The sequence below is a fragment of the Thermobia domestica genome, chromosome 13, assembly GCF_964235325.1.
Source record: "Thermobia domestica chromosome 13, izTheDome1.hap1.1, whole genome shotgun sequence".
NCBI lineage: Eukaryota > Metazoa > Arthropoda > Insecta > Zygentoma > Lepismatidae > Thermobia > Thermobia domestica.
In genome coordinates, this window is record NC_137466.1 from 46,670,826 (window position 1) to 46,698,604 (window position 27,779).

The 27,779-nt window shown below is 36.0% G+C and overlaps 1 protein-coding gene across 2 annotated transcripts in view; it reads left to right on the forward strand.

Annotated features, from left to right (window-relative positions):
• Nucleotides 1-27,779, forward strand: part of LOC145668129 (atrial natriuretic peptide receptor 1) — a 2,711,550-nt gene that overhangs the window by 390,878 nt on the left and 2,292,893 nt on the right. Inside the window, exon 3 of one of the 2 annotated variants that reach the window (XM_081735691.1) lies at nucleotides 2,662-2,867. In XM_081735691.1, coding sequence (XP_081591817.1) covers nucleotides 2,662-2,867 — 206 coding nt within the window. Of the gene's footprint in view, nucleotides 1-2,661; nucleotides 2,868-27,779 lie in introns of those variants that run through there. The other variant, XM_081735693.1, reaches the window with a different exon arrangement.

Below are 27,779 nucleotides of genomic sequence, written 5' to 3' on the forward strand. Positions count from 1 at the left end.
AGGGTCTATACTCGTGTATAACATTAATTTCACAGGTATGATTTTATCTGGAAATACATAATAGATTCTTTAAATGTATAGGCCTATACGTATTCTTCATTGCTTTGACAGATAAGTTGCAGGCTTATGTATTACACGGCGTGTAATACACGCCTTTGCATATTTGGGTTTGCCAGATGCTCAAAGAACTACAGTCACTTACAGATCTAACAAGTAATATTACACAATTTGCAAATCTACTAAAGTAGTACAATCAGTTGTATACTCAGATTTATAAAATAAGAAAAATGACACTGAGTAAGCAGGAATAATCCTACAATCCAGTTGCGTCCGCAGAATTTCAACGAGTTCATACAGTCAATCTCACATCATTCAAAGGCATACTTGATTTTTGTTTCTCCTGACATAGTAAATGTTCATTTTTCAACAATATCTTGGTTTAAAACTCCGGCATGCCCTATTGTGTATGCCTCTTAGAATTTACCAAGATATAATCATTGTTTATCGTTATTCACGTCAGTGGAAAAGAACTAGCCTTCGATTATTCTCTACCTACGGAAGGTTATACAATATGAAATATGAAATTTACCGTAGAGCGATCTGTTTGAAAAATATGAATCTATTTTACAAATTTTCAAAACAAAATTCCAAACGAAGACTCGATTATAGGCTTTAAGAACACATAAAAATTGCATTGCGCAACTTCAGGCAAAATTAGCACCCTTTATCTTTCTTTTCTTGTTTTAAAGGGACATTTTTCTCCCACTTTATTCTCGGGACTGGATAATTTTCTTTTAAAAAATGAGAGAGAGAATAACTTAAAAATGGGATGTTTGGTCATCCTTCTCACGATGTATGTGTACTTGCCTCAATAACATACAATTCAACGTGTCCATATCATATTTTAAACTTAAGGTTTTCATAAGATTCTCCATTTTTATTTTTAAATGAAAAAAAAAATGGAATGAGGCCTAAGGGGGGAGACGCGATATAATTTCTATAAATCCTAAAAGCACGATCTTCTCCATTGAATGGTATGTTGTTAGAACTCTGCGGATATAAACTAAAGGAATCCACATCCAAAAATAGTTTGTTTCGCTGTGAAGACGTGAGAAAACAAACAAACAAAAAATCCTAACATTTTCTGATTCCTGTCCGAAATTCTTTCCGAAAGTACAAACAACATATTTTATTCATTTGGTCGCCCTACTCAGTCCATTATGTTTGGACATGATATGTATGCAGTAAGTATGTGTATTTGTATGTATATGTGACAGAGATTTCATCAAATTAAATGCTACTAATTATGTGATTGGATTACAAATGGATAAAGGAAAGCGATATTGCCGACACTGTAACTGCTAGATAAGCAAGACTGTACAATAAGGTCCCTACAACAAACGATTTTTGGAGTGTTTCGGCTTTGAATATATGATTGAAGTAAAACGTAGTGAGTTTCTATTGTATAATTGTTTACCCCTACCGGCAGAGGAGATATAGGGTATGCGTGGTCACCAGCCTCCAAAACGGATTATTAATATGGGTCATTGGACCCGAGAGTGTACATGGTATCTCATCAATTCTTTCGGCCTCTACCAGGGAAGAGCAATTGTTGCCTTCCAAACTTAAATATCTATATGAAATAGATAGTCACATTAGACATTAGTCTCGGTAATGCAGTAAAATAATGTACGCAGGCATTAACACCCTGCTGAAACTTACCAGGTGAGTGGAAACTTTCGGAATAACCCAAGATGAGAGATTGATGTGTGCCTTAGGATCCGGGAGGTGGAGGTTGGCAGCTTGCGCAGTACCTCAGGGTGCTTTTGAATGACCAGAGGTAGGCAGGCCAGAAATCAATATTCACTGGAGATTCTGGATTGGGTTGGTCTCTGTCGGGCTATGGTCATGCCATGTGGTTCGGTAGCTTGGAGACCCTCTACTCCAAGAAGGAGGTTAGGTTACCTTATAAAGTTTATGAGCCAACATTGTTTATGCTGGTAGATTTCTACACGTTAGGGACGCTTCCTCAACCAGTAGGTATAAGTGACAGACACTAAGGTCCTAACGTCTGATGATTCGGATATTATGGCCGTCGACTCTGATAGGCTTAACCCACTACACTTCTTACAGGATTTATAGTCAAGCATGATGGTCTTAACTCAATTATATTTGTGAAGTGAGAAGGACGCCAGTCAAGTGTTCCAGTTAATGACAGTCCTCGCAGTCAGTGGACCAATCATAAGTGATAAGATAGGTCTATAAAGGTAGGATGGTTACTCCTCCCGTAACGGGAAATTAGAGTGGAATAGACTATCAGCTACTCACTGTTCAACAATTTACATGACGTTAATATGAGATGGGTCTGTACCGTGTGCACTTTTCAACAATCGACAGGCCTATTATGTTTTTATTTCTCCCTTATACAGCTTCTTTCTATAGGCTAAAGAAGAAGTTACTATCACAGCTCATATTTTTGTCATGACAATTACTTTCATATAACCACTCACAGAATAGAACAGAACTCATCAAGAAAACATGTAGATACTAAACTACCACAATAAATTGAAGCTACAATATTACTAAAGATAGTCTGTAAATAGAGAAATTATACTTAATTTTTATTAGTTGTTTAGTATTTATTTTGTTTTCTATTTGCAGGTATAGTTGGGAGAAGATTTTCTTGGTGTACAATGTGAGTGACTACGAAGAAGTGTCGGGTACGCATACGTGTAGGTTGATGATGTCTTCTCTAGTAGAATCCCTCAAGGAGAAGAAATTGATGTACACCTCATACGATTTAGAGGAAAATAAGGACGATACTATCAAGAATAACTTCAGAAGAAAAATGGGAGTCGAATTTAGCAGTAAGTACCTCTAGCAAGAATATTTAAATATCTACATTCAAATACCAATGACCTCAAACTATGCTTTTGAAACGTTTCTCGGAAAATGTAAACTAAGGATAAAGTGATCAGTTGAGAATGGAGAAAAATGACACACTCGATATTATATTGAATATATTCCATGTGGACAATTAATATTGTCAATCTGTTTACAAGATTGAGCATCTGGATGTTACCATGTATTGATTATAAAAGTAGTTTAAAAAAAGTCTCTCCCAATGCTCTCATAGAAAGGTACTATAACAGCTTGTAGAATTTTATCAGTTTGTGCCTCCCACGTGTAAACTAACAATAATAGCACATGAAAATAATGATTATACATATGCATAAAATCAACTCCTAGTGGCTATAAGACACTGTTTCCTTTTGAAGCCTTTTTTTTATTTTTACAAGGTTTGTACGGGGAATTTTCTTTCGTAATCCACTTGGATGTGCTGCATCTGAGTACGTGAAACCAGGAAGGTAGCCATGAACACCACGAAAATGGATATCTAAAGTCAATGTGACTTAAAATACTTTGGAAAGTAATATGTAATGCGTACGAAAGTTTATATTGCTTCAGTTACGATGGATTACTTAGGAATAGCGCTTACATGTATCATATTAATAATACCTAATTATTGGAAGTTTGTTCAGGTACAGATTTACATCAATAATGCTTTTTGTGGCTAAACTTCTACTTTCTTTACGAATGTCAGATAAAATTGTGGATCTTGTGAAAAGACAAGAATTTTGGTGATTATTTACTATTCATTTCTTGTATTAAAAGTGTTTAGGCATTTTGGAACAAGAGCAAAACTATACTTCGTCGGATTTTCATTGTCTTAAGCAACTTTAGAGAAAAATTCTCAGTTTGATCCTTATGAATGTATGTTTGTAGGTATTTATGCGAGTAAACCAAGCACCATAGTCATATTGCGATGCGGTTTTTCACTAATCAAATAAGCTATTCCCAAGGAGGGCTTTACGTACAAAATACTTGATTAAATTTAATAAATAATTAGTTAATTTCAGAAAAAGAAATTAATTCCTGCAACGCCTGATAAAAATATCTTATCCTAAAATATGCAGCAATTAGATAATCAACAAAGAAGGTGGGTTGCTTACTCTCAAGGGGTTGAGAAGATCTTTGTATGCGGCTTTTTCCAAATGATTTACCACTGTCTGGTGATAATTGTTAAGGTGATTGACGATGTCATGACTTCTTAGACTGAGAAAAATCCGTTCTCCGGACAGCGGATTGTAATATTCAAAATACTTATGTTTACTACAGAAATCAGTACGATAGATACGTTATCCGTATGCTACATACGCACTGCCATTAGATTTTACATAATGCTATTGCAGGATGTCTGACATCTAACACACGTATATTACATACATATACGTATGTTACATACGTTAGCTATATATTACGTACGTACATTTGTATGTGAGATCTTGACCACCTTACAGTTCTTTCGTTCGTACAATAAGTATGTTCATTCGGAACACTACAACAATTTTACGACATAAAGAAAGAAATAACAATTACGTAGACAGGAAGGCAGTTGAATATGCAAAACTCGTCACCTATTCCATATAATAGCTACGTGGAATATATGATCAATTATTGCATATTTAACTTTTTTCGTCCTGTGTGGAGTTAAATTTCTTTATGTCTGAAAAAGTGAGATTTTGAGATACGGTCCTTTATAAAATTGTTGACAGGCAAAGTACGTATAAAATATATTTTTGCAGTTATACGTTTGCTGTACGTTAAGCCCAAAAAATTACAGGGGTTATACATGTAACCTATGTTTTTATGTAACCCAACATACATTGTTTTCTCAGTCTACTTGCAAAACTTGCCAGAATTTTACCAGAACATCAATCTCTTTTTCTGTGATTGGTAGCTCACTGCAAGGAACATCTTGAACATTAAAATATCCAAAATGAAGGCGAATAAGTCATGTTTTGGGCATTGCTTTTGATAACGTAATTTATCCATAAACAGTAAAATCTCTTTTACGAACCTGCGCACCATTTCTGCTTTTATCGAAATAAAATTGCAAATGTAGCAGAATTTTACGGAAAATTCCATCATGTTTACAGTGCAGTACTTTACATCTAAATATAGGAATTATAGGAGTACTTTTTCCATTGTACTAACTTCAAAAATCAGCTGTTAAATGAAGTAAGCCATGATTTACTCATACACCGACTCGTATACTTTGTGTGATATCATTTCGTGCGCAAAAGGCTCCGAACTTCTTACACTACGTGAGATTTTGATACGGTTTTCACTAATATAATGGAAGCTATTCTAGAAGAAGGTTCTTATCTAAAGTTAAAAAAAATAGAGTACTATACTACTTGTAAAGTATAGTCAGGGCATTGATTTGATTTCAGCATCCAATTTGGACTTGTAGATATATTTTGTTAATGTAAATAAATATTTGAATAATATAAGTTAGTTCTTGTTCTGCTTAACATTCTCCGTCATACCTTTATTTATTTACATATTTTCTTCTGATTTTAGTAAATTGTACCTTCATTTTGACATTTTTAAATGGATAGACTCACTATTTTAGTACATGAAGTGGGCGTTTGTACTTGTAGTAGCCCTCTAGTATTGTGTACTTACCCAGAGAGTTAACAAGGATTGGTATAAGTCCCTTAATAAATTATGTATATGATCCTCAGTCAGAGTCAATCCTAGACACTGTTGTAGGCGCAACTGGCAAGTGTTAAAGTATACACACTGGTAAGTATTCACACATCAAACCTCAGCTCTAATTAAAGACAGATATAATCTTGAACTACCATTATTATACTAGTAAATCTTTATACCGATATTACCCAAGAGTAGCTGTAAATAACGTAACTAATAAACATCAACATAACATAATCGCATCACAGACTAAAACTACATAGCAACGTTTTCCAAATTCTTATCATATGGTTAGGATTCATTGCGCAGTTACTCATCATATACTTAAAGTTTGCTTCCCAGCAGCAAGTAATAGAGTTCGTTATCATACGTATTGCATTGTTTTGAAGGCTCTCCAATGCCTGCGTATAGCAAGGTGATGAAAATGCGCATTGCCGCGCATCACATATAACTGTTGGTTTAATTAGCATTATACTACTTTACTCTGCGTGTTGAGGGCATGTGAGCGGTAAAGTCCGGGCAGGTTTCTTAACCTAGCTCTAACTTGATTTCTTTCAGCAGTCATGAGGGGAAAGTCGTTTGTCAAATATGGCTCGCAAGTATTTAACTTAATCTATGCATTCTATTAGTGTGTTATAATGAGTTAGTTGGTCATCTGGTTTCTGTCCGTATTTCCTGGTGAACTGTATGGCTTCACACTTTTCAGCATTGACTCTTATTTTCCACAATTTGAATCAGGGTTTGAGTATGTACTTTGTGACCTGATTCGGCATAAATGATGATTCATATGCATACAAGTGTGAAACCATACAGTTCACCAGGAAATACGGACACAAACCAGATGACCAACTAACTCATTATAACAACTAATAGAATGAATAGATAAAGTTAATTACTTGCGAGCTATATTTGAGAAACGACTTTCCCTCATACATACTTGTATCAATAGCATACATTGATATTTGTTTGTTTTAGTTTTTTTGGTATGTCGTTGACATATATTAAAAGAAGGATCGGCCCTAACATGAATCCCTGAAGGACCTCTGCTTTTATGTCTTTTTCGTCAGTGGATTTTCCTTCGTGTTCAACGAAGATCTTTCGGTTTGTAAGATACAAGTGTACATAGTAGATTAGATAGTTGGAAATGTTATCATTTTGTATAGGATTCCCGGAAACCAATACCACATCCAAAAAGGCCGTGCCGGTGATATTTTGTCCCTTATTATATGTGTCTGTAACAAATTCCATGACACGCACTAGTAGGTGTGTAGATTAGATAGTTGGAAATGTTATCATTTTATATAGGATTCGCGGAAACCAGTACCACACCCAAAAAGGCCGTGCCGGTATTTTGTCCCTTATTATATGTGTCTCTAACAAATTCCATGACACGCACTAGTAGGTGTGTCGTAGAATATTGTGCTCTAAAGCTAAATTGTTCAGAGATGATTATATTACGTGTACAGAGAAAGCTTCTGAGTTGTCTGGACACTATATTTTCGGCTACTTTGGCCATGGTATTCAGGAGACTGATAGGCCTATGGCTCTGGGAATGTTTAGCTTGCTTGTATGGTTATAGAATGCATATAACTTTGGCTATTTTCGATGCTGTTCGGAAATAGCGAAGTTTCATTATATTATAAATGATTTCACTGTAATATGCTGTACAGGCGGTAGGGAGGGGATCTAAAATTATGTTCTGTATTTGATCACGATCTGGTGTTTTTAGTGGCTAAAATAATTTTAGGGTCCCATTTAATTCCGCTGTGTTAGTTTCCTTAATTTTGTCTAATGAGTTTGTATTTATAAAGTCTCCTACTGTTCGTTTGAATATCACATCGTGCCTGTGATCTTCCAGTTCGTGATTGGGTTGGAATAATCCCTCCAGGAAGTCAGTAGTGCCTCGGCTTTCTCTTCTGATTAGATCAAACCAATTTTTATGTATAGCCTACATACTGTATGTGCTAATATTTTGTGTGGTTAAAGTTTCTGATGTATTTCCAAATGCTTCCGCCTCTTAAGGTCTGTGATGACTTCAGTGGGTGAATTATTGTCTATGTTTGTGTGTTTGTGTGTGTGTTGAATTTTTGTCTGCATATTTTTCTGTTGTTACCTTGGATTGAAATTGGTGTACGTTCACGGATAGGTTCTCGTACAACTCTAGATGGGGCTATATGTGAGGTCCCGGTATAAGTTGTAACTGTTGAAGCGTGCCACGTGAGTTAGGAGTAGGTAAAAGTGCGGTGTTTGGAGTGGGAAGTAGTGCAGTAGAGGGAGGTAACAACGTAGGCCTTATCATATTGTTTGCATTCACTTTTGTCTATATTGTGCATTAAGTGTACGCATTTTATAATGTTGTCTGCATTAGTTTTTGATGTCGTTCTCTTTGCCTTGATTCTAAAATCTTTTGTAAATTGTGCGGCTACTATAATTGGCCGGATACTCTCCTCAACAATTAGCATGTCTAGGTTTTTATTCAATGGTTTTCTTGGACTCAGGTGCCAGGTGGTTCCCTGTGCACTTAATTCAGCGTGGTGCTTGCCGGCAGTTCGTGGTGTCATAAATAAAACTTTGACAACAGTGGCACTGTACGACTACACTCTTTTGAATGCACACTTCAAATCTCACTTTAATGTGAAAGATATGAGGGATCTTCATGAGTTTCTGCTTCGTTCCCCATCTAGTACTGTGAATAAAATGGGGCATAGATTCTTTCCTTGTTTGTTGTTTTTCTCACCTGTGAAACACAGAGGGTTGGGTATTCTACAGCAGTATAACCTGCCTAAAATACCTTCGGTGTCCGACTTCCTGGGGTTGCCCTCTAATCATTATCATGACTGGCCTGAAGAGAAAGTTTGTATAAAATTCAATTTTCTTGGTATATTAAGATACTGGTGTTTGTGATTTCATTAACAGATGTGATTTTGTACTCTCCTCTCCGGACACTGTGGACTTCTATTTCATCGTAAGTCTTGCTAATGTGTAAGTATTCTTTTGCTGATTTAATGGTAATAGGAGGGTATCGCTTCTTCTTGGGTGTAGGTAAAGATCTGTCTGAATCTCTATGTGCTTGAGGTGTTGTAGCAAGTGATCCCTTACTGAGTAAAAGTGAGTTTTCTAGATTTTCTGCTACTGTTTTCACAGCATCAGAGTATGATTTATTTGAACTACAATTTTTGTTGTCTAACTCTAAAAAGGATGAGGCTGAATGAGCTTCAAGCTTCTCTGGAGATTTCTCTTCCATGTTGCTCTTGGAGAGGGAGACATCCTGGCATCTTTTGGGGCAGGGAGACTCAGCATCCCGCTTTGTCCTGTTCATCCGTCTCTTAACCCTTGTTGCCAAAGAAACACAAAATAATTAATCTATAAAAATATTTGAAGTCGCGCCAACGCTAACATATTAACGCCTCATAAAATTACCGTGGGAATAATTTCATATTAGGCATTAGTTTGTTCGGCTTCGCACGACTTCAACATCTTTTATAGATGGTAGTAATAAATTATTGCGTGCTTTTAAGCCCATTATTATTATTAGCGTTACTATTTTCCGGTCTTGAACGCTTTTAATGTTTTTTTTTTTTTAAAAAAAACGTATGTTCATATCTTTGTTAGAGTTGTTTCCTATTTTGCTCTTTATATGAGTTTATGTATTCGCCTTGGCGTTCTGAATAAAGATATTTCAAATGTAAGGATAAGTGTATACAAAAAGGCAACCTTAACTAAAACTATCTGACAAGTACATTATTATCAATTTCATTTTTCTTTTTGTCAAAAATCTGTATTTGAGAGAACCTTAAGTAACAACATATTTTTTCATTAATTTCCGTAATTTGTGTCTGTATTGATGCATTTTAGTTAGCATAGTAGTTACAATCGAAAGGGACTGTGTTAGATATTTACTAGAATTTGATAGATGTTACATCAGGGTTTACAAAACAACATGCCTGTTTGCAATTACTACGTCAGAAACTATATTTGAAATTATAATTGTTATAAGAGTCATATTTCATCATCTGAGGATGTGCGTCGGATGAGGGTGTGGGTAAAAATGTTAAGGAAGCAATGTTCTGTATCCGCTCAGAATTATACATATTGTTTTAGTTACAGTCAGCCTCTCTCTAAATAAGTTCGTGAGCTATTACTCTTTCTTTGTGAATTCATATATTTTATCTGTAAATTTCCCAAACATTGGTAACGAGGTTCTTAATCTGCACCTATATGACGTTGAAATTCTTATTTTCTAAATATTATAAGAAATGACAATAATAACAATTTCTTCAAACATACCAAATCCTCTGTATGATGCGACCTAAACAACCAGGTTCTCAGCACAATTTACATTTTATTATCGCAGATTACCGAACTTGGGAACCCAGCTCTTAAGCTCAATTTAGCGTGAGCCCTATAAAATGTTAGCGAGTTAAAACCTGAGACAGAGCGAGCTCGAGCCCAATACAATTAGTGAATGCGACTATGAATATCTGAAAGTGCCATCGAGGATATTACGGTGCAAGCCCGCGAGTTTAGTTAGCTTGGACCTAGTGAGCTGCTAGCGTGAATCTCAAAGAGTATAGCAAACCCAAGGCCGAGCTTAATGCGATTAAAGAGATAAAGAACGAGCTAATGGAAATCTGATTGTGACTAAGAATAGCAAGACAGAGCTGTTAGGGAGTTTGAGCCTACAGAAATGAATAAGCGAATGAACGAGCTAGCTGAATCACACTGACTATAGCGAGCTTGAGCCCTTGGTGAGGTCGAATCTAATGCGATTAATAAGCACGAGAACGAGCTAGGGCGTTATTTAGTGAGGATAACGTGCGCGAGCACTTAGTGAGCTCAAGTCCGATGAGATAACTGAGCGCTTGAAATGACCTAGCGCAAGCCTCAGTGAAGAAACGGGCTCAAATCCAGCGAGAAGAATGAGCACCAGAACAAACTAGCACGTACCTGAATTTGATGCAGGGTAATGAGCACAAGCATGATAGATAATAATGAGTCAGCTCCAATTACAAAATGGCTACCTGTGATGCAGATTAGGGATGCGCACGAGTCGAGACATGTCTCGAATTCGAGTCGAGATTCGAGTCGAGACACACTTTGTAAAATTCGAGACGAGTCGAGTCAAGCGTATTTCTCGACTCGAATTTTCGAGTCGAGACAGCTGGTAAAAATCTCGACTCGACTCGAATGTCTCGAAAATTTTTATATAATTTTTAATATTATTTTGAAGAAAGTACTCGCTCAGAAACACTCGGCACGAGAATTTCTCAAAATCCAGGACTTGTCAGCTGTTCGAGGAGTGCTGTGGTGATTGTCTTCAACAAGTGGCGAAACCAAGGGGAAAAGACATCCAAATATCGATGGGTTGGGCGCCCCCCACTCATTACAGATTTCGAACGTCGTAGGCTGGGTAGACTGGTAAAACAGAACAGGCAGCGAACTGCGTCGGAACTAAGATCATAGTTTAATGCTGGGCAAAGAACAAGCGTGTCTGAAGTAGTGTTGTCAAATTTCGGGAAATGTTGAACCTGTTTTTTAAAAAAACGGTTTTTTTCGATTTTCCGGAAAAAATGAAAAAAATAAATATGTTTGTATTAGGTTAATTTTACTAGTAATGATATCTCTTTTTCCAAACACGCGAAAAATGTAAGTTCAAAAATTTCAATATTGCGAATATTAAAAAATAGCACTCGAAAATAAAACTATTCCAATTATTATCTATATATTAAAATACTAGATTTACGCGTATATGTTTCTCCTCACAGAAAAGTTAATGTTTGTCTCCAATCCTTTCAACAATGAGATCTCTAACCCACAAGTGATAGAAACGTGTCGTTTTCATTTGTCGATTCCAAATTTTGTGTAAATTGTGCAGTTCTAATTAAATATTTTTATTTTTAAAAAAAGACGTGGCCATTAGTTCTTTATTACATTTATAAGGGTACACTAGAAGTATTGTGGGGGCGCGGTGGCTCAGTGGTAGGGCGTTCACCTCCGGTGCTTGGGGCCCTGGTTCGATCCCAGATCGCGCCGTTTAGACTTTGTAGTGGACAAACACCATGCTCGTGGGTTTTCTCGGGGTTCTCCCGTTTCCTCCCACTTTCTTCATTCCACCATTTCATTCATTTCTCATCATCACTGTCTCCTTTAGCCTAACCGGCATAACCGTGGGACGTAAAATTCAAGATTTCATTTCACTAGAAGTACTGAAATTTTTGAAAAAGTAAAGCATCATACTCTACGAGTTATATATTCCAACATCACATAGTTGTATATAGGGGTTGTATGTCTGTCAGGCGTTTGTTTCATGGCCAAATGATAATGAAAACGAAGGATGACCATTTCACCAGTCTAAGATTAATCTTCATTGTTTGGAGAGGTTTCTTTTTCAATAAACACCGTTTATCACTGACATAATTAATTGTGTGTGTACTTTATTTACTTATTAAATAATGCATGCAAATGCATGCATACACGATATGGGCATTCAGTAAATGGATACTTGAAAATTTGAATTCAATTATCTATACAAGCCGGCTACGAGTCTTTTTTTAGCCAGCTACGGGTGCAGTCCAAACTACTCTTCGGATTGAGCTTCTTTCCGGATGTGTAGCCTACCGAAGGATCACACAGATGTTATCGAAACTATTGTGCTACTGTTTTTTTTGTTTTTTTTTTTTTTTGCTTTGGCAGAAATTTCTGTAGATATCGAAACCCACCAGTGAAGCCATATCTAGCATCTTGGTGCTAGATCTAGCATAATGCACTCTGATTTAACATCTAGCATCTTGACTTTAGCATCTTGGCAAACTCTCATTCTTTCCTCTGGAGAACAGAAAAAGAACGAAAATTTAGATGGTTCACTGACCGTTGGGAATTATCCCTTAGTTGAAGCTATGGTTGGAGTAATAAAACCAGTTAGTCCGCTGTTGTATTGTTGAATTCACGGAAATGTTCAAAAATAAGAAAACGTGACTCTGAACAAGATGTTTACTTATCCATAGTTTTATTATTGTCAACTGAACCCTGAGTGTCGGGGATGTTTCTGTCCCTTTTCACTTTAAAACTTGAGAGGGGAGGGAGTATGATCGTCAAGGGGACCACTAGTAATACACAGCTAAAAGAAATGCTTCAGTGCTGCGTCGGAAGTGGCATGTTTTGTATATATTTCTTAAAAAATGTTATCCATTCATAAAGTATAAATTCCCCCTTCCTCCCCTGATTCTCTTCCAATACAGAAAACCGACTCTTTAAATGAAGAAAGAACCCTGAACCCTCCCGAAAATGCAAAATGAATGCTGCGTACAAATAACAAATCTGTGGATGAATCAAATAATGCAGATACATGAGAAGATGATGACGAAGATAACAGTGCTTGATGCAGCGCAGTCCACCACATGTAAATAGATTTGAAGTTTTCATATTTGTGTATGTGTACTTGTATATGTGCTTGTTTCTGAGTATTTATATGCGCGTGTGTCTTGTCATTGTTACATTAATATCCACTGGATTAAGTGAAAGTATAAAATGGATTTGATGACTGCCAAATTGACGTCACCTTGGTAAGTCATTATTTTTTAATATTTAGTAATATTAAATTAGATTATAGTTTAGCGTCGTTTTCAGGAGCAAAGCTTTACAAGACGTGAGCGTACAGTTTAACGTCGGATTTGAAACACACGAGCTCCTACTATGAATCAAACCTCGTTCGAGAAATGCGCATACGCTAACCACATAGGAACGGGGAGCTCAACATTTAGTAATATGTATATTAAGTTGTAAAATTATATTCGTTTAATTTTCACTAATATAATCTTCACAATGTAAAGCGTTCGCTGGGCACGTTATCTTGTTTAAAAACAAAAAAGCCTATCTCTTATGTTTCCGTCTCGGGGTTGGACTGCGGGATGATAGAAATCCGAAAGAGATGTTTTTATTATATTTTGTACAGTAGATCTGCTCCTTCATAATATCCGTGTTTGATTAGAATTTACCACCCTGGCTCACGAAAATGTATACGTAATATAGGAAACCACGCACATTAAATGCCAGACTAATATAGCAAACATTGAAGATGCCCCTCTAAAAATTTTCTTTGGCCGCCCATATCTGGAGGTACACAATTTCGCAACTCAGTGGATACGATGTGGATATATTCAAAGCCCACTGATTTACCCATCATATTTAAATCTTATAAAAATATTCTCAGTGAATACTAACCTGAGGAGAACTATTTTTTTAAATTCGATCGCAAAAGGTTTTTTATTTATTTATTTTTTTTATTATTATTATTATTATTATTATTATTTTGTTCACCAGGTCTCGGTAATCATCCAGCACGAAAACAAGTTTCTACAAGTGTTTCCCCAGCAAATTTTTTGAGAAAGAGGTCCTCCAGGAGTGTTATTTAGGGGGTAATTCCTGTGTTTGTTATATACATATATATAGATATAAATATAGATATACTCTGTATATATATATATATATATATATATATATATATATATATATATATATATATATATATATATAATAAAGATAAGTAGGAGCGGGTCTTTAAAATTAGTGGGATAGATAATATGAAGATCTGGCATAATTTGCAAGAATCTAGTCTAATATAAAAACATAAATTGTTTGTTTGTTTGTGTTTGTCTGTCTGTATGCGGCCTGGGGACCAAACGAGTGGATCGAAAGTTACCAAATTTTGGTCAGGGGTACCTTGGCCCAGACCCCAGACCAAGACGAATCTTTTTTTTTTAAATCCGAAACAGGGGGTCTCAGGGGCGCTTACAGGGACATGTAAAAGTGGTAGAAAATGGCCGATATTACTGTCGAATTCATAGTTTTCGCGGTCGCTGAAATCAATGGTGAAACTCCGATCGCATTAACTTCCAAATTCATGCTATGCGGCACCGGGTCGGGGGTCAACGGGAAGGGGGAGTTGAGATATCGAGATAAAAGTAATCCACAATGACTGATATTAGTGTCAAATCCATAGTTTTCGTGGTCGCTGAGATGAATGGTGACACTTTCATTAGTGATCACTTGCGAATTCAGCTACCATTGTATGTGGGCCGGGAGTCAACGGGGGATGGGGATACCGACACATGTAAAAGTAATACAAAATGACCGATATTAGTGTCAAATCCATAGTTTTCGCGGTCGCTGAGATCAATGGTGACACTTCCATTTGCGATGATTTGCAAATTCAGCTATAATTGATTGTAGGCCGGGAGTCAGCAGGGGGATACTGAGACATGTAAAAAAATCCAAAATGACCGATATTAGTGTCAATTCCATAGTTTTCGAGGTCGCTGAGATCAATAGTGACACTTTCATTAGCGAGGACTTGCAAATTTAGCTACAATTATTTGCGGGCCGGGAGTTAGTGGGGTCTCAGGGGGACAGTATCCGCCCCCCGGTGACCCCTGGCCCAAATACGGTGAATTTGGAAGTTAATGCGATCAAAGTTTCACCATTGATTTCAGCGACCGCGAAAACTATGAGTTCTACAGTAATATCGGCCATTTTCTACTACTTTTACATGTCCCTGTAAACGACCCCCCTGAGACCCCCTGGTTGGATTCCGAGACATGTAAAAGTAATCCAAAATGATCGATATTTGTGTCAGATTCATAGTTTTTGCGGTCGCAGAAATGAACGGTAATACTTCAACAGGCGTTGTCTTCCAAATACTGCCCCCATGCGAAGAATGGGTATATTCAGTTGTCTAATATAAATAAAAAAAAAAGAGTTTGTGTGTTGTCTGTCTGTGTGCGGCCTGGGGACCAGACGAGTGGACCGAGAGTTACCAAATTTTAGTCAGGGGTACCTTGGCCTAGGCCTCAGATCAAGACGAAAAGTTGTTTTCAATATTCGAACCATGGGAGTCTCAGGGGTCGTTTACCGGGACATGTAAAAGTAGTAGAAAATAACCGATATTAGTGTTGAATTCATAGTTTTCGCGGTCGCTGAAATCAATGGTGAAGCTCCGATAGCATTAACTTCCAAATTCATGTTATGCTGCACCGGGCCGGGGTCACCGGGGGGGGGGGAGTTGAAATATCGAGACATATAAGTAATCCAAAATGACCGATATTAGTGTCAAATCCATAGTTTTCGCGGTCGCTGAGATCAATGGTGACACTTTCATTAGTGATCACTTGCAAATTCAGCTACCATTGTATGCGGGCGGGGAATCAGCGGGGCCGAGGGATACCGAAACATGTAAAAGTAATCCACAATGACCGATATTAGTGTCAAATCCATAGTTGGCCGAGGCGTCGAGTTGACGGCCGAGGCGTCGCACGCTGCTTGCAGACTACGTACACCCCTTCATGACGGCCATGTTTCCCATCGGTAGTGGCATTTTTCGACAAGATAATGCACCATGTCACAAGGCCAGGAGTGTGATGGAGTGGTTCGAGGAACACAGGAGCGAGTTCCAAGTGATGTACTGGCCCCCAAACTCTCCGGATCTGAACCCAATCTATCACATCTGGGATGTGATTGAACGTGACGTGAGGGTGCATCACTCCCTCCCCGAAATTTACGGGAATTAGATGACGTGAGTGTCATATGTGGTGCCAACTCTCTCCAGCGACCCACCGAGGAACATTGCGACCATGCCAAGACGCGTTGCCGTTGTTATTCGTGCCAAAAGGTGGACATACTTACAATTAGGTAGGTAGTCATAATGGTCTGGCTGATGTGTGTGTATATTTTAACTCGTATATTTTGTCTCGACTCGAATTTCGAGACGTCTCGACTCGAATTCGAGTCGAGTCGAGAGAGAGACTGTCGAGTCGAGACACAAGTCGAGACAGCAACATATTTTCGAGTCGAGACACGAGTCGAGACATTTTCTCGAGACGAGTCGAGACAGGCTTAAATCTCGACTCGAATCGACTCGTGCGCATCCCTAATGCAGATACGTTGTTTTGAGAGTAAACTAATTGATTTATATCTTTTTCTTAAGAAAAGTTTGACATAGCCTGTTTTTGCATTCTACCCCAGTGAACACACGTGAGCACAAAATGAAATGCATTCACTTTCAAATTCCAGAAGTTTTCCACAAAGGACTGCTCTTCTCCGATATTGCATAGAAAACTTCATAAAGTGAAGCGGAGCATGAACTCCTTCGTACCTTATGGAGAGAGGAAACACATTCCAAAAGTTCGAGGAACTTGTTCAACTTCTTCTGTGACAACATCTCTTCATATTTTGCATTTTTTGAAAACCATCTTTTTACGATCGCTGTTTCCTCGTTTTGCAGATCTTAGAATATGTAGGGGTATATATATATATCACAAGTTTTCATCATCAACATTCAGTTGATTAATATTCCTTCTGTATCTTTCTGTAGAAATTTCTTGTGTAGTACAAGTAGCGAACTCATCTGCTTAAACACATTTCAGTATAACGCTAGAGACTTCTAGTTACACTTCTACAAGTACTTTAATTCGTTTTCTCGCATTGGTTCGATGACTCAAAATAAACTCTCCCTTTTTTTAACGGTGAAACTGGGAGCACAGTGATTCGTAGTAGAGCGTTCGCCTTTAGTGCGAGTAGTTAATGGTTCAATTCCAGACCATGAGGTCAACATAATGTTTTCTTTTTTTTGGGGGGGGTCTCCTGTTTCCTCCTCTTCATATTGTCAATTATGTTCATAATCATCACCTTTTATTAACCATTCGTCTCCAATAACACACAGGCCATAATCAGGCCATTAAGTAAAAATTAATACACAACAGCTTTTCCCCCATTAGCTTGTACGATAGAATTGTTAAGTTTTATTGGTATGACTACCTTCAAGAACAGCCATTGATCGATTACTAATGCGTGTAAGTAATGCTTAAACCAAGCAATTATCGTTTGATATACAGTAGAATAAAATGAGGATGAAAACGTCACAGCCCTGTTTCCTATTTTCTTTACTTGATTTGTATTTCTACTCCCTGTACTCATATTTGTACATCATGTTATAAAATGCCATCAGTCCATGAAGCAATAGAATGTAAAACCTTTTCCTTAATATATATATATATATATATATATATATATATATATATATATATATATATATATATATATATATATATATATATATATATATATTCTTGCTGTACTGTACTGTGGGGTTACAACCACGCTTATTTGTCTCAGTTATCAGTTTTTACTAAAAGAATGTGGGGATAGCACTTCGCATGGCAAGAGAGAAAGTACGTGGGGATCTGAGCAGTACAGCGCTGAAGTAATTAATTGGGGATGAATGAAATGAAATGCATGTTTTCTAATAGAAGAGGTCACAGAGACGCAAAGGTTAGGAAAGGAAAGGGTTTTACTGTACCTCAGCCATTTCGATATGATGAGCCTCTTCAAATATCGGGTAAAGCCTTATCCTCCAATCCGTTGAGTGTTTCCGTCTGGTATCGATCCCGGACCTCACGTTCCAGAGTGAAGAACCTCTCGACCTCAGGGCAACAGCTCCCAGATGTCCTGGCCTCTTCGAAATGACACCTCTGTCATGCAATGGATGGTGAGGGCCCAGGCGTGCCGACCGTCTCTCAATTGCTGCTAGGACGACTCTTCTGAATAGGGGTCCAAAGTGTGTTTCTGGCGGCTTCTGTTACACTTCTCACCTCGAGGGTCCCATGTCCCCTGGTTTTGTTCTATTTCCTAGCTTTCGCTTCTTCCTGGTGCTCCGCACGTGGATGACTAGCTCATCACAATTATCTTGGTTAATAGGGAAGTTTAATTGCTGAAACGCCGTGGCTGAACTTGTTTTGATGAAGTTACGGAAACTAGGAAGAGAATGGTAAGCACGAATTTGTATTGGGATGAGGTGACAACATAGGGAAGTCTCTTCTTTATTATTTAATAATTACAATTTCTTGTTTGGAGAACAATAACAACATACAGGAAGAATTCAAAATAGGCGCTAAGCCTGATATCCTCTACAATATATATATATATATATATATATATATATATATATATATATATATATATATATATATATATATGTGGAACAAACGTAGCAATGCTTTTAAAAGAACTGATACAAAAAAAATGTTTTTCTTAATAAAGGTAATATCGAATCATATCAGAAGAATTCAAATATTATTATACAATCTGTCCGAACTCACAACTCAGTTATTTGTTAATAACACTGTGTTAAATTTTGCAAATTATGTTCTGAAAGTTTCTGAGTGTAGGCAGTGAAAAATTCGCACGAAATGATAAAATTCAGATTCGTTACCGACATGAAAACAAAGTGAAGCAAAGCATATTGGTTATTTTTTAATTTTTTAATAAGGGAAAATTGTGTATTTTTAACATTTCACAGAAATATTGATCCGTATAGCATCAGTACCTACAATAATTATTTTTATATTAATAAATATAAATATATATCAAAGTTAAAATAAGTTAAATAAAAATTAAAGGAAAACTGTTGAAATTTATAAATATTGTATTATGATTACTTGATCCTATTACAATAAAACTCAATGTAATTAATTCAATTTCCCATACACTAAAGAGCTTCCCAAATTAAAAGCTTAGAATAGAAGCAAAGAATGTATAGGTTAAAGACCACGAAATGAAAATTGAAAACCCACAAAATGGAACAAAAATAATAATAAAAAGTAATGAAAAAATATTGCAATAATACGAGATCGTACTAGATAAAAGAAATAATAATAATAAAAACAACGTCACGAACTATCAAACGTCATATCATGAATGAGAGAACAGATTTCTTGTGCACATGAGTATGGCGGATCGAACAGCAATAACTCGATAACTGTTACACAAATTCTGAGTTGCTGAGTAAAGCTGGAGGTCGTCTGGAAGTCGCCTATATTTCCATGGCACTCATTACAGCGGTTGGAAGGTACTAAGAACGTCGCAAAGAGAAAACCAAATGGCACCATCTTTCCGGACAATTCCCATTTTTGTTTTGCATCACTGTCGTAGGAACATCTGAAAGTTCTGTACAATGTCTAAAAATAATAATAAAAATACTCTAGTAACACTGATACTACTCACAAATAATAATAATGATATAATTGGAAATCGTTTAAGACAGTAATGTAAATGGTATTTGCCGCCAATATTTTTTACTTCATAAATTCAAATTATTATTATTATTATTGTAATCACTGTAATCAGTTGAAAAGTAAGATTTTTAATTTCTATAATTCTCCTTTCGCACATTGGAATTATTTCACAGTGAAAATAGGTATAGTAATACAGCTAAAGCATTCTACTTCGACATTATTGACATGAATCAGAAATCAAGCCAGTATAATTAACTGCATTTTAAATTGCTTTTGCGTACAAATTCACAAAATTTAAACGTATCGTTATTCTTTGCACTGGACAACTGATTATATAATTTAAATATTCTATACTTCAGTTGATGCTATGATCATTTATTAAGAGAAATAACTAATTCTCATTCAATATTTATTTTACTTAGCCATCACATTTGATAATAAGTGCATTTAATCATAAAATAGAAAATAATTATTCTTTATAACATCAGTAAATAAATCTACACGTAAATATAACCTAATAGGTCAGAAGACCTGCAAAGTAAAAGAGCAGATATCTATGGAAATTCTTAAGGAAATGGTTTGGATGTACGTCAATAATTCAAGATTGGGAAGTTAGCTTTAAAAAAAAAAAAAAGACTTGCAATAAAACTTGCATACGTAATGAAGTTTCTTAACTGCTTCGCTATATCGATTTTCATATAATTTAAACTATGAAAGGTCTTTCAAACTAAATCGTAACGTAGACTTCCTCTTTATCATATAAATTGTAAATTTAGAACTACCAATATCTTTCTGTTTCTTTTTTTAATAAATTAGGTTATAAATTTTCTAATCATTGTGGATTTTTGTGAATAATTACTACAGATTGATTGTGATATGAGCAGGCCATAGTTTCCAAAATAGCTGTAAACTGTTTGCTTGGACATGATCGTAATTATTTCACTGCAGGAAAAATATTATCGAAACTGAACTCACCATTGTAATCATGTAGTTCGATGATTAAATCAGAAGTTATTGTACTAGAATATCTCGAAATTTGTTACTGCTCAGTTACCAGTTCCTCTCTTTTCCCTGAATAAGCTAGTCTTTACCCTCTTTTAGTTACGTATGGACAGGGTATAGAAGACGTGTAAAATAAGCTTGCCGAAACTTCAATTTTGATCAACTAAATCAAATATCTGGGGACTATTTAACTATAAAATGCAAACTCCATGAACATTTCAGCTCACTATACAGAAAATCTCTAAGAGAGAATATTTAACTTATTAAAAACTACTATTTGTATTAATTACACGTAAATACACAATTTAAAATCAAACTTCTTAAATTGAATGTAATTAATGTTTTATCTGTAGAGACTATTTAAAAATGAAATATCTAACGAACAAAAACTTCCGTAACGTAATCTGCATCTTCAGTGGGAAATTTTTACCCCAAAATCGCCGCTAGAAGAGATCAACCGTATCAACAAAGACGCGGTCACATTTTACATATATATTTTTTAACCCACTTAGAAAATTAGGAGGTTCGTAATTCGACCCGTTTATATATAGACATATGTTGTGTCTGTGTTCACACCTTCTACATAGGTCCACCGATTTTGATGGTTCTTTTTCTGTTTGAAAGAGAATACTTTCACGGCACTGTCACATGGCAATTGCAGTTATTCCACACTTGTATCTTAAGCTATCAATCTTTACGAATAGATAGCAGCAGGCCCGTATCAAAGGGGAACTAGCCCCCCTCCCCTAAATTTTTACCGGCCTCTCTAATTTCACGGTAGGCTTGCAAATGAACTATAATATGGTAATGAACTATAGTATGATTGATAGGGGCCCCCTAACTTCTACTCCCTCCCCCCCCGCTAAATGTTTGGGCTGGATGCCGGCCTGGAAACCAGTTCCAATAAACTCTAGCTTCTTAATTGATTTTTTCAACGTCATATTCGATATTGAACATACACTGAGAAAAAAAAATGTAGGTGGCATACTTAAAAACGTAGGTTACATTCGTAATTCCTGTAGTTTCTGGACTTAACGTACAACCGTATATAACATCCTGCAGCAAACGTATAGCTGAAAAAGTATGCATTATACGAACTGTCCGCATAAGTGCAATGACGTCATTCGTGTGACGTCATCTGCAGCAACAAGTATATACGGAGGTAATATCTAGCTTTGTGACGTCAGGACCGTATGTAGCATGTGGGTTAATAATGACAACACACACTGACTATGAGGACGGAGCATAATTTCAAGAAGTATGCAATATACGTTCTGTACGTGTGTTTCTTGCGTTTAACCCCGAGACAGCATCTATATTGTAGACTTGTCTACTTGTGCCCCGTACGTACGACTAGATACAGTATACGTATTGTACGTATGTATTATACAGATTTTCCTTATGTCGCACATAGCTTGTCCCGATACAGCATACAGAATATCCGTATGCACCATACAGAGTGCACATATGCAGCTTACAGACTGTCTGCATGCAGCATATAGATTATACGTATGTCGCGTACAGGCTGGCCATATGTAATGTATGGATTGGATGTATGTAGCTTATAGATTGTCCATATGAAATATGCGGATTTTACCTGTATCGCATACGTATTGCCTTGTTGTAATATATGGATTGGACATATTCAGGATCTAGATTGTACGTATAGTGCACCATTATTGAAGTGCTGCAACATAGTGAGAAATGCATGATACATTCTTACTGTAATGTTGTCACATATTGTTTTTCTCTGTATGGAAACAAAAATAGCTTAAAATATGGTTGATCTCCTTTGTGCCAATAATAATAAGATTAAAAATTTACACTTTTCAATCTTAGTTTGGAGCAGTGAAACTGTCCAGAGAAATGTATTTACCTGCAGGGTGTAAGTTTGGACTTCCTGCTAATTCTTTGGAAAGCTACTGCAAAGCCAAGGTTGAAAAGTGGCACAAGCGTTAATTTTAAAATTATTGGCACAAAGGAGGTTAACCATATGTTAAACTATTTTAGTTTTCATACAGAGTAAATCAATATGTGACAATATTACTGTAAGAATTTATCATACCTTTTGCAATAACTTAGTTGCAGCACTTCAATAATAATGCAAAATGCACAGCCTTGTACAATCCTATGTTCAAACTCAAACAAGACTTACGTAAGTCATTTATTAAGCCGTTATCATCCATTGTTTGTACAATCACGAAATTAAATATTTTTCAGTTGACAAAATTTGTTTTCCTAAAAACTCAACAATAAATTAACCTATTAGAGTACCGACTTTGGCAGGTTGTCAAGAATAACAACAAAAAAATCCAAATTAATTCATTTGTTCCCGAGCTATTGGCAAAAGAAAATTTGTCAACTGTCAAATACTTTCTTTTCCGTGTGTGTATAAAGACGACTTTACCTCATTCTTTTCCTTAATAATATCCTCTTCCAAAATGCAGAAGTTGTTACCACAAGAGGCGTGAATAGGATTTTCCAGAAATAACTTCTCTGCACATTTTAATTAACAGATAAGTTATTTTTTAAATGACGCTATAATTAAAAACATGGTGTCAGCTGAAAACGTGTTCCCTCACAAGATGATTCCTACACAGTACTCGCCATTAAAAATGAAACTTCAAGGAGACAGGGTAGCTACGCCAAAGTTCCCAAGCCGATATCTAATAGTAAGTGTCAACTATGCTTAACCCTTAACATACCAAGCGGGGTACTCTAGGGACCCCAGAGAGTGATATTTAGTGATACTGCCGCAATTATAAGAATCAATTTATTCTCAATTTTTATATGTATCCTGCAACCCTTTGAGATATTAATTACATGATTAGATCAACGATTAGTTTCTTTAAAAAATACAAAAAATAAAAACACACTTGAAAGTGTAAAAACTCCATTGTTAAACCTGTGTTTCAGATTTACGAACACAAAAGTATAAAATTGTATGAAGAACTGAATAGTGCTCAAATATACATAATATTTGATGTCAACAAATGTTCATTTAACTTAAGTATGCTTCTAGACATCCAAAAAATAATAGTTGGAATAACCCTCTGCAATACTGTGTTGAGAAATTAAAATAATACTTGGGGTCTCCAGAAGACTCCAGCATGGTAAACAACTTTGACGACTTAGGTTTGGTACGTTAAGGGTTAAACTTATCGCTGTATTCGCTGTGTGACAACGTGGTGACAAAGGAGCAGAACTAACCCAACATTCACAACCAGAACGACTGTAACACAGCGAGACATCGAGAGGATGTTCTCTTCTGGTATGGTAAGCCATGCGTCTTACGATCCAATGCCACAGCTCATCAACTGTAGCTGGCGGAGTTCACAGGTATGAGAAGCTGTGCAGCCATCGACCAAACATATTTATCCTTCCCTGCTCTATACATTCTGCAAGTTTGGACTTTCCTGGATGTATCCTTCTTAGTTCAACATTTTAAGTAACGAGCAGTGTAATAGTCTCATACATTATTTAAAGAAAGAGCGATGATTCTCAGAACTACTCGGAAGTTTCTAGTTTACAATTTTATATGATATAGATATAGATAGATATATAGATAGATAGATAGATATACAATAATTTAAAACGGTTATATCAAAGTTTGCAATTCAGAGCACAAAAAGAAGTATAGCTCTCGGAACACTGATTATACCCAGATAATACCACTAGTAAACTCAACCACACTCAGTAAAGTTAGTTGCTTGGTATTATCTATGAGGCAAAGATCATCGTATCTCATTGCGTGTAGATTTTTGTATTTGTTTAACGCTAAAAATTGTTTGTCGCTAATCGAACCCAGTAACATATATATACCGACAGGACGTACGTTAGTCACAAGGTTACATGAGTGAAACACTAAATTATTCAATTGACACTTGCGGCGTTGTCAACACTAGAGAAAGGTACAAAGTGATTAAATAAATACGAAACATAGTTCATACAAAATATAGCGATGTATGAAGTCTCCTTTTCATACAATTTGGATAAAGGATACATCTGTAGAGAGCAACATAAATGATTTCTCTGGATAATTTGGATTAGTCCAGAACTCGAACAAAACTAATTTTGAAATTCGTTGTTAAGTCCAACATTTTTTCTTTCTTTCTTCGGATTCTCAATAAAGTTGACTACTGAAAAGCTGAGTTACAGATTTTATGTTAAAACATGTTCACTATACCATTGCCTTATTCACAGAACAATAAATTAGTTATTAATGTATGTCTGAAATAATAGTGCTTCGTGCAGATTTACTTTATCCAATCGGAATTGCACAATGATAAAAAAAAATGTTGCAAGGTATAATGTTCTTATTTACAGAGAAAAAGAGTTGAAAGGACTTAACGTAACAAACATTTTCTTTAAACAGACATACATTTATTCTAATTTATGGAAGAAAGAAATAATTTGTGGAGCAGTATATTTATTAAGGTTACATATTCGTACAAAAGAATGTGAATATAATCGGGTCTGTCTTCAGAAAGGACGTGCTTTTAGCCACAAATTACACTGCTTCTTTTCGCTGTCTTTCATGCAGAATCCTGGTTTTGTTTTGATGCATGAAATACCTGAAACAAAAATCCAAAAATATTTAAAATGTTACATTTTAAAATATTTAACATTTTTTAAATTAAATGGACAAAACCTGGTCGGTCAGGTATGGACTTTTGGGTTTCTGGTAGAAAAACGATTAATTAAAAAAAAGTGTTTATTGATGCTGAACAACTCGAAATGTATTACTATGCAAAAGTACGTGGGTACCCAATGGCGTTCGAGGTACCATGCGGTACCTAATGTCTGCATTTTTAGATATGTGGAAATATATGTCTCTAAAATGTAAAGAACTGATATCTGTTTAGTACAGAAAACCGCAACTCGGTAAGCCTTATGGATACCGAGGTATGGGAAAATAAAGAACAACACCATAGAAGTGTGAGGTTTGCGTACTAGATTGTGCAGTTTCGAAAACGTAATTACTGAGGGCTAACAACAACCTCAAAAGTAGTTTCAATTCAGTACACTACACACACGTCCTTATGGGGGCTTTCGGGTACTATGGCATTCACAGACCTCCCATTTCTAAACATTCTAAAATATATTTTAATAAACTTATAAAGAACGTTACAGGTGTGTGTTTACCGAAACCGCAAGTCGGTACGTTTAACAGTTACCGAAATATAGTGAAATAAATAGGAACACCATAGGTATGTGGGGCTTCCATACTTGACAGTACAGTTTAGAAAATTAATGAAAATATGACTAATGGCTATCAAGATATTGTCAAATAAAGGGAGGACCCACACAGTTACGGGGTTTTGGTGTTAGGTGGTAAAATTTCCGAAACTGGTCATGAAATCTGAATAAGCACCAGTAGCAATTTCATCCTAAAGTAACTGGGTATTTCCATGGGGTTTTAGAACATCATGGGTCTAAAAAGATTAAGTTTTAAAAGCTTTGGAAAATATAATTTGACATTTGTAAAGAGTATTAGAAAAGAGAATAGAGTTACCCAAAACTTCCAGCCAGTAAGTCTTACAGCTAGAGAGACACCGTGAAATAAAAGAGTATTAGATCTTGAAATTTCATAAAACAATTTTTGATCTTAATAAAAGTTAAATAAGATGGTACTTAAATGGGTGAAGTGAGTACCTCACACTCGTCAGGGCAATTCCGATCGAAAGATTAATTCAGCTCGAAGTTTTCTTCGGGTAAATCCAAGCGTGATAATTCCTAGCGTACAAAAAGAATGAAAATTCTTTGTCAATATCTAATATAGCAACCGAGATATAAGTAATTATGTATTTTATGACGTCGTAAAAATGGATACCCACATGGATTTGTACTGTTGAGTCTTTGCTGTAAGAAGAAGAAATTTCAGAAAACTACCGTATATACCTTAATAGACAATTAAATGGGTGCAGGCACGGTGGCTTAGTGGTAGAGTGCGTATCTTTGGTGTATTGGGTTCCTGGTTCGATCCGCGGCCAAGTCAGTTTGTAGTCGACATTGTATTCGTGGGTATTCTCGGGGTACTCCCGTTTCCTCCCACCTTTGCACTCCATCAATTCTATCATCAACATTCATTTGCCTTAATTTCATTTTAAAATTAAATGGGCAGTTAAGTGTGATCGTATCTCTGTGGATTAAGAGAATACTCCAGTGTAGTTTCTGCAAAACATACTAGGTAAACACCCCACCACTAAGTTACTGTGTTCTCACTGATTTAATTGTCTATTAAGGTACAAAGAGTAGGTTTTTGAATTTCTTTCTTATAGCAAAGACCCAGAAGTACAAATCCTTAAGGGGACATTTGCCATTTTGAGATTTACTAATATTAATGCATTACTCATGTTCTATCTGTATGAAAACACTATTACATTGACTATATGTATGATTAAAAGTGATTTTATACAAAATTAGATAATTAATTACTGCATAATTAATTATTAATTATGCATTTTTATTACGTGTTTTTCTCTGTAATCAATTGTCAGGAATATTTTTGTAAAAAAGTATATGATTCTTTACACATTTCTCATTGACATAAAATAATAATACACGTCAATATCGTGACAGATATTAAATTATTATTAATTGAAAATGGAAAAGTGCATTGCTGATACTACTGAATTCCGTATGAGGAACAAACTTTCAGTTTTGAGCACTATTTTTGTGAAAAATACTTTATTTATTCCTATATATTGCATATCAGGCAAATCCCTATATATTTGTCTTTTGATTGGTACCACAGTTTTGGATATAGACATATGCATTTCAAAGTAAAACATGAAACAATTTCGTAATATGTAAAATGCCACCCTCTTGGTTTGTGAGGTGGCGCCTCCCACTTCAGGCGACGTTTTTTTTCGGAACTTCTTGCAGTCTGGATAAGTCTTGACAGAGTTACCAACGCACAGTTTTATTCAGCTAGTGTTTTAGAAATGGGTCGTACGCGGCGATGTCCTTCCAGAAGTAGGAAGAGAAATAAGCATTCTAAGGCTATTCGTTTATCTTGGATAAAAAGGCGTAAAATAGAAGATAGCTCCAAGTGTGACACTTCTGTTTGTGTATCTTTGGAAGAAACAAGTGGAAGTTCTATGGAGGTTCCAATTGCAAGGGATGAATCAAATGATAAAGAAAGGTGAGATT